The sequence below is a fragment of the Meleagris gallopavo genome, unplaced genomic scaffold, assembly GCF_000146605.3.
Source record: "Meleagris gallopavo isolate NT-WF06-2002-E0010 breed Aviagen turkey brand Nicholas breeding stock unplaced genomic scaffold, Turkey_5.1 ChrUn_random_7180001847666, whole genome shotgun sequence".
NCBI classification, from domain to species: domain Eukaryota; kingdom Metazoa; phylum Chordata; class Aves; order Galliformes; family Phasianidae; genus Meleagris; species Meleagris gallopavo.
Window position 1 is genome coordinate 2,610 of NW_011115293.1, and position 8,913 is coordinate 11,522.

The 8,913-nt window shown below is 36.7% G+C and overlaps 1 protein-coding gene across 1 annotated transcript in view; it reads right to left on the reverse strand.

Moving 5' to 3' along the window:
- Positions 1-374: 374 nt before the first annotated feature.
- Positions 375-8,913, reverse strand: part of UTP15 (UTP15 small subunit processome component) — an 8,820-nt gene continuing 281 nt past the window's right edge. The window contains 11 exon segments of the mRNA XM_010726641.2: positions 375-980; positions 1,492-1,550; positions 2,037-2,170; positions 2,401-2,502; positions 2,680-2,829; positions 4,525-4,609; positions 5,585-5,720; positions 6,347-6,472; positions 7,159-7,337; positions 8,397-8,581; positions 8,664-8,763. Of these exon segments, the coding sequence (XP_010724943.1) occupies positions 757-980; positions 1,492-1,550; positions 2,037-2,170; positions 2,401-2,502; positions 2,680-2,829; positions 4,525-4,609; positions 5,585-5,720; positions 6,347-6,472; positions 7,159-7,337; positions 8,397-8,581; positions 8,664-8,763 (1,480 nt within the window). The 3' untranslated portion in view covers positions 375-756.

Below are 8,913 nucleotides of genomic sequence, written 5' to 3' on the forward strand. Positions count from 1 at the left end.
TTATTTAAGTGACTAGGTTGATGGTTGGACTTTATGATCTTAGGGGTCTTTTCTAACCTGAAATGTTTCTGTTCTATGAAAAACTTTAGACTCTTAATGTACAGTGAAAATCATAGAAATAAAATCTCTTGGTTTTCATGTAAATGATCTTCACTGGTGTTCTATTTACTCACTACATAAATTTGTTTTGCATTTGTGTTCCTCTAGATGCAAGATTTTTCTTGAAATTTGAAATTCAAAAATGCCCATTTCTTCTATTGCACTAAAAAAAAACAAGAAGACTACATGTACTCTTTTGTTTGATACTTTGTTTGTTTCATACGAATTTCTGGATGTTGAGTCAAAGCAGGAAGAAAAAACACAACACAGTCAAGTATTATCAAACACACATTTGGTTTATATTTCTTGGTCTCCAAGTACCTGACATGGGAGATTAACCTTAAATAAGAATGATTACATGTTCAAATTACACAAACCTGAATTATTTTCTGGTGAATAAAAAGTAAAAATTGTTGACCGGCTCTTTTAATTGAACAATGATTTAGTACTGGATGCACAAAGCACGTTTTAAAAGTTAAATAGCTTTGGAATTAAATTTTAAAATCCTGTTTTTCAAAAAATATTACATGGAAAATCTTGAACAAGTTCTTCTTCCTGTCTTAAATATTTCAGCCTTTCCAAAATTGCACCCAGGAAGAAAGAACTTCAGCATACAGTCCACATAGTTTTTGTAATTATCTGTGTGTCAGATGACATTCAGATACTTATGTCCTGGTCCAGAGTCTTTGTAAGGCCATTACTTTTGTCCTCTTCCAGGTAAGTAGCTCTTTTTTCAGTCAAAGTAGCAAAGAGTGCATCCATCATTCCTAAAACTTCTAACAGTTCCTCTTGATAGTCAATTTCTCTTCCTATGGTTTCCTGAAGTCTCAAGAACTGTTTATCAACAAGCGCTGACTGTCCAACCACAGGCTGATAAATGTCTGTAAAGATAAGAGTATTTAGGACCCTTACATCTACTAAAAACATAATAACTGTACTGGCTACTTAAACATACATTTAAGGAATTTGGCACTAGCCCAATCCTATGTGCAAATAAGACAACTTTGCTGGCGTTCTGAAAACAGCATAAATTATTGATGCATAGTCACATCAAGTACAAACTAACAGAAAAAGAAGTTTTCATTATCTCAAATGCTATTTTTATCTCACTGGAGAAACTGAAGTCACTTGTACTATGCAAGTGTAGAAACATGAAGAATCAAAAAAATGTGGAGATTATGAGAAGCTTCCTATATAATGCAAATTAGGTACTGACTGTGGTCAAAGTTATCTAGCAAAATTTCATTTTGGGTCATTTTCTTGCCACTGAGTTTATACTTATACACAAGCTTATAAAAGTTTAGTTTATTAAAAGCATAACACTTTTCATCTTATATTCAAGCTGGCTGTTGGGCTCTGAGATTCTTTTTTGTGTTGTACTTTCGTACTTACCAGTGATCATATCTGCAACAGTTATCAGTACTGGAGTAAACCTAGGTTCAATTACACGCCTGTAAAATTAAAACATCCATATTTTTCTGTTTTTGTAAAAAGCAAGTTTCAAGCAGTTTTATCATGCTGGAATGCAGACAGATTTTTTCCCCTTGATGATACTGCACTCAGGGATACGAGTCAAAAGAGTTATCTGTGGCAAATAAGTTTCAATTTTCAAAAGGGCAGTGTGGCTTAGAGGACTGGCAAAAGCCTTAGGTAGATGAAGACATGAGTTGCATTGAGGGAATAGAAAATAAGGGGCTATGGATAAAATGTCTGTCAAAGGGCAAGGTAATCTCTATGGCTCTCATAGCATCAGCAAAATCATTTTATGCTAACACAAACTATTTCAGTGCTGCAGCTGAAATCCCAGACCTTCACTTTAGAAAGCAGAGTGTAAGTGAGACTGCAACTAGAGTTCCAACCACGATGTCCTCTATGGCAAAGGCCTTTAAGAAATACAAGTCTCAAGTTGTCAGAGAGAACTTAAGACAAAATAGTACCTTGTCACGAAGGTAAGGAGGAGACTAATTTGCTTCTCATCTCGGCCTGCAATCGCGCTCCTTAGTGTTCCTCTGCGATTTAGTTCCTGCATAACTGCAACCGTAACTTCAGGAGTATAAAGCCTAATGTGTGGCTGGACATATATGAGAAGAGTTTAGTACCAAAGGCAGCTTCCTTGTACAGCAAACAGCAGTTGGTATCAATTTGCAAAAAAAAAAAAACCAAAATAGAACAAAAAAACGTACAAGGAACCCAGACAGATTTGATTCCATTTTAGTCATACACTGAAGTTAATTTGAGATACAAAAAAATCTACTTTAGATGACACCATACAGATTTGCTCAGACAAAAACAAAGCCTTACTTCCAGTACAGCATCTAGGGCCTTGGATGACTGAAAGCTCTTAAGCAGCTTGTCATATTTCCTCAAAATACATCTTCCAGGCTTACTGACGTAGAAATCGTCCTGGAATTGAAAGACAAGTTCTGAGTAATACACATGCACCTACACAATTAGATAGCATAACACAAACATTTTACTACAGACAAGCTTAAACGTCTTTGTATCTCCCCTCCCTTCAACTTAACATATGAAACAAGAAATCTTGATTGCTTCAGTAAACATTTGCTCACTACGTCGTACCTGTTTTGGCATGTAATTTCTTCCTTTCACATAGGTTCTATATGCTGGCTGTCTCTTCTTTTGAGACTTTTCTTTCTTTTCTTCAGGTTTTCTGTGTTTAACATTCAGCACCCCATTGGTCATGCCTACAATTATAGTTTCATCTTCAGGCTAAAATGTAAAAATCACAGTTAGGAACTTAGTGTTTTATCTGATGATGCATGCCTTATTATTGTGGCCATGAGGTCATGGACTCTGCTGCAGTTGCATAATGAAATCCCTTATTATCTGCATCCACGGACTTTCATACCTATGCTAGCTTAACCTGGTAATTTTCCACTATTCTTTGCACCCCAAAGCTGCATATGCAGAGCAAGCAATTCACAATCATGTCGGACATAAACAGTTAGAATTCCCTGACAATTGTTGCTAAAGTGTAGTTTCTTTCTCCTGTGTATTACGGAGATGCCCTTAGTTCTCAGCCTTGTCTTCTCATGTTGCTCTTGCTCAGCAGCTTCTGCCCTGAATAGTCTTTCTTGTATTTCGACATATTATTGTGCAGATTTCTCAATTTTTATGCTTGACAATAAAGCCCTAGTCAAAAAATAATACAATTATCTATCTAGTTGGAAAGTATTTCTATGAGATCTTACAGTTGAACTGAATAGGTTTATGTAAGAGAAATTATTTGAGTGAGTTACACAGAAACTGCATTCTAACCAGCAAATTTTTCATTTAAAAATGTCCATGCAGTTTGGGAGAACATTGGGAGATTTATCATACACAGTTTTCTTGCTTTCAGTTTAACATAACCATCTGCTAACGGCTAGAGCTGAAAGCAGAATCTTGGACAGACCAACCTTTGGTTTGACCTAGCAGAATCAGTTCTATGTTCTGATTTGATCTTACGATTTCCAGGTGTCAACCAGAAACAAAAAATTACGTCTCAGAATATACATACACAGCCACGCAAATGCCAAACCACAAGTACTGCACATATTTTGCAGCTGCAGCACCAGTCCAAAGCATATGGATTTTGTGGTTCTGTGAAAAATACACCCCGTTACAGTCTTCATTCAAAACCCAATTAACTCCAGTACTCTAAGGAAGAACAAAGTGGGAAATTCATGAAGGAAGATTCCTTGACCTCCACAGCCCTCTACGCTCAGTTTCAGAAAAGCAGGACATTAAAGTAGCAGCAAAGACAGTAAACAATCTTCACTGTTCCTCTTATATAGCTTCCAGAGGCTACATCATGACAAAACTGATCTAGAAAGTGGTGCCCACCTTCACAATTTTATCAAACTGATTGATTATCCATCAACACTCAAATGCTTCAGAGTAATAAGTATCTTTGTTTTCCTTTTCCAAAAGGAAGATACATGTGCCTCAGCAAATGTATTTGTTTATGCTCATACCCCTGGCCTTTTCCTTTTCGTCAGATGGATTTAATACCAACAAGTTCTATGACAGATTCACCTTATTCTAGACATTTCAAACACAACATTTTAACTACTTTTTCAATTTATCATCCCATAGAAGAAGATACACACAGGTCCTGAAAAGCAAGCAATGCATAACACTCTCCTGAAAAATCAGAAGGACTTCCCTACAGACTTCCTCCATGCTATATACACTCCCTGATAAACACAAAATTTTGACAGATCTAATCAAGTAACATCTGGGATATTAACCTGTTACCCTTTCATGCAATCTTACTCAGAAGAAATATATTCGCTGATCCTAGTTCTCAAGTACAGTATTACTGTGAAACATCTGATAGCAATGAAAGTAAAATGAAATCACTCCAGTGACTTAGCTGCTATTAACAATTACCTTGCCTAAAACAATTTCTGAAGCACTTACCGACAATGCAAGACTAAGGATGGATGTTGCATAGTTAAAGCTGTGGACTACTTTGTAGGAAGTTGTACTGTAGATCTTCACATGCCTATATAAAGCAGTAATGATTAAAAAATTTGTTACTAATGCTTTATTGATGAAAATTCTGTGAAGTGTTTACATTCTCACCTTTTAGGAGATCATTTAAGAAAACTTAATACATAAATAAAGTTTTTTCCACGTAACCAGAAAGCATCTTACCTTTAATCTCTCCTGCAATGACAGAAAGGCTCCAAAAAAAAGATCCAGAAAAGACAAGACAGTTTTACCTTATGCCAAAAAGATGAAAGCAACGCAAGGACAGAAAAACAAACTGAAGGGAGATGTAGTCACAATCCGACTTCAGTAATGTTTATTAGAGAGCAGTAGGACAATATTTCCTCCAAAATGTTCTTAAATTTTAAATTTAGGATTTATTGACAATTTCTGGAAGTAAATCCATGCATACTCTTGCATCCATCTGCCCTTTAGTGATTTGGTTGACGGTGAGGAGAAATCCACAAATTGGGAAAAAGACAAACAACAAACAATGATTCTGAAATAAGTATGAGCTCTGCTGTTAGGATCACTGGATGACCAACAGCTACATGGCTGGTGTGATCCTTCATATCTCGTGCTTCGCGAATGCATGGCTTGAGGAAACCTAGGAAGTACAACAGGGAGTGCAGTAGAGAAGCACGCTAACAGACCACTGTCATTGCAGAGCACTTCATATTTCTGATGCGTCAGAGACAACAGGTTGAGTATCTGAACTCAGCAACAGAATTTAAAAACAGAAGAAAAACAAAAAAACAGCCTTGCAACAAAGAACATAATGCACCTCTGCACCTTGGATACACTCCTGTTGACAGTCTCATTTCAAGGGGTACACAATATATGTTTTTAAACAAATTGCATCCCTAGCAGCTAAAAGGGTTTAAGCTTAAACATGTACACAGCTTCATGCTGATGTAGAATTACTTCCAAATGGGAAAAAAAAATACTAAAAAATTCAAATCACAAAAAAGTCACAAAACATACTGACCTGTCCAGGGATCCTGACAGTAACCTTTGCCCAGAGCTGTTCAGGCACAAGCAAGTTACGGTCTTATGATGATTTTTAAGTGAAACTAGTAATTGTCCACCTTTCAGTACATCCCAGACTTTGACGTATCGACCTCCTATAAGAAAGAAGCACACAGAAGAGCTAGGCAGACACACACAAATTTATGCTTGTCTGAAGTTTTCACACAGTGATACAGTGCCACCTTTGCAGCACAGAGGTTTCTATTCACTCTCCCAGTCCATTCCTGACTATCCTCTGGGACAAGACATGTATGTCTGCCTTTTTTTTTTTAGGTCATTTTGCAGACACAACTGAATGATTCAACATACTCTCTACAAAATGGATTTATATGCCACTGGATCATAAGACCTCTCATGCAACAGGAAGAAGAGAATAAAAGCCTTGCTGTGTGTGATTAAGAGAACAGTACTGTCACACCTTTACAGAACACTTCTTAATTATGTTCATCCCTTCACTTTAGCACTGGATGAATTAAGTCTGTACCTTTTCATTAAAGACGTACAATTGTTTTTTGACTAATTACAAGAAAAGCAAATCAGAGACAAGAAGACCCTAGCTTCACCCTGAAGATCAATACAGACTCCCATGGAAGATTTCTGAGAATTCCAGCTGATACATACTTAGCAATACATGCCCAAATGAAAGCACTACACAAGAAGGAACCAACTGGAGTCCTCAAGTTAGAGCACACAGAAAACTTAGTTAATTTTATTTAAGTACCTGCAGACACTAGAAGACCTCCAGAAGGGAAGAGAAGCACACTCTCCACAGGATGGCCATGTTCTATCGTCATGACACTGCTCTTTGTTCGTGCATCAAATACCTTCACCATGTGATCATAGGAACCTGAAACAACACCATAGCTTGTTTCAGTTACATAATTTAAATTATTTCAGGAACTAAAACAGCCACATGCTACAATTTAAAGGAACTCTTGCCAAATGGAAACAGCTTTAAACCATGTATTTAAAAATTCTAGTGGTTTACTCAACTTAATATACCAGAAAAACTGCTGAAACCTAGTGCCTTGTGACCTCTAAAGTCAGAAAAGCTAGATTTTTTTATACTACTTTAATTTACAATTTCAGTACAAATTTATAATAAAAAGTTGCTGGTAGGAAAACCAAAAGCAACTGATTTTAAATACTCCTCACAGGACATTTCATTTCTGAGTCTGCAAGTTTTAAGGTGCACTTAAAACTTCAGAAGAACTAATGTTCTTCTGAAACATCATGAAACACCAGATCCAGTAGAAGCACACATTCACAGTTTTTTTTTAAACTTTCATAATCAAGTCAGAACAGTCCCATTAACCTTAGCAGGGTATAGCAAGGTGTTTAACACCTACAGTTCCCCTACAAACATCAGTATTTGGCTTGAAAAGCAAGCAAAAGAACACACTAGGCCCTGAGCAGGAAAACACATTCTTCATGTTTAAAATAAAATAAACACGATGCTACTGTATTAGAAGCTTCCTGTGTTTTTCTTCAGTTCTACCCAGAAGAAACATATTTGAAAAAAGAAAACCAAACCTGTTATAAAGACATCTCCATTCACTTTACTTGCACAGCCACATCTCACATAGTCATTATGCTCACTGTAGGACACTATTTCTGTAGCACTTGGAATATCCCACAGACTCGATGAATAATCATCGCCACCAGAAAATATTCGGTACTTATCAGACAGGAAGCCCACCACGTGCACAGCTCTAGAAACCAAAGTCCATAACAGCCAAAGTTAAAATATTCTGTCATTTCCATAACACTGCATCAAAAGTTTGTTAAAGGAAGGCATTCTCTATAGCCTAAAAGCACAAAACATTCGCTATTGGAAGCTACAGACCCTCACTTCAGAAGTTAACAGTTTAGGTTTTATAGTTTCAGCCAGAAAGGATCTTTCCTCTTGGATCTCACTAGATGTACATGAAAAGTTTTAGAGGACTACTGGCTGCTTACTCGAGAGATGTAAATCCTATATTTGTTACTTAGAGATCTGTGAGCTAGCTTAATCCTTTAGACCATATTTACAATATTCAGCTTTAAGTAAGACAAGGTTAGACACTTTGTGGCCCTTAAAATCACTACTGAAATTACTAGTATAACATAGCAACAGAGAATGATTTTTACACATAAAACACATATCGTAAATTTAATTATAGTTAGGTTAACCTAAGAGTCACAACATAAGGTAATACCTTATCTAAAAGCAGAGAGCTCAAATGGAAAAACAGTCTCAAGTTCTCTATGGGTGCTCTCCTGAGGGAGGATGATAGTACTTTCCATAAAGATAAGTCACTCACAGGTTTTGAAAAGGCAGCAATTTCTCAAATCAAAGTATTACCACTCTTTTCTATCTGGAACATCAGAACTCCTCTTCCAGATGTGTTAGGTTTTTTTGTTTGTTTGTTTGTTTTTTTGCTATTTTGCTTTTAAGTGAAAAAAGTGAACTTTTTGTAACTGCTCCTCCTAGCAACAAATAAAATTTGTCTGTCAGGACATGCAGGCATGAAACTATGTCTATGCAACACATTAACATACATCGCCCTGAATTTGAATACGCACTTATTCTTCCATGTACTCAAGTCATACTTAGAATAAAAAACAACACTGTCACTGCAATTCATAACTCAATTTTAAAACCTACTTTTCAGTAATACATGCAACAGTTGCAAGCATCTGATTAACAGTGCTCAGACTTTTTGCAACACGCAAAGCAGACGTTTGTAAACACACAAAATAAGCTTATACACGCAAAGAGCAAGACTTACTTTGTATGACCGTCAAATTGCCTCAGGGGTGCCCTTCCACTAATATCAAAGAGGCGAATGCTGCCTTCCTCGCTGCCAGCAACAAGCAATTTGCCATCATCCCTGTACGTCGCACAATAGGCGGCATCTTTGAAGCGAGAAAATGTCTTAATTGGCTCCTGAGAATAGTGTCCATAAATGTGGACCTAGCAAAAGAAGACATTATCTTCACTCAAGGGGTATCAGTTGAAAAGCAGCAACATAACAACCTCACAAACAGCCACTCACCCTTGAGGAGGCTGTGACAGCGTAGTTATACGGAGGAACTGGAGAGAAGTCTATTTTATTTATTGCACCAAACTCCTTAATCTGAACAGGTGTCTAAAAGAATCAAAATAAAGACAATTAAATACACATAGGCACACTATCAAAAATGACAAAAGCGTAAAAAAATCTTTTCTTGCTGCTGAGCTTAAAATGCTATTTGGAACAAAATTATCTCTGAAGCACCGTCCCGTTAGGTTTCTTTTTCCCCAGG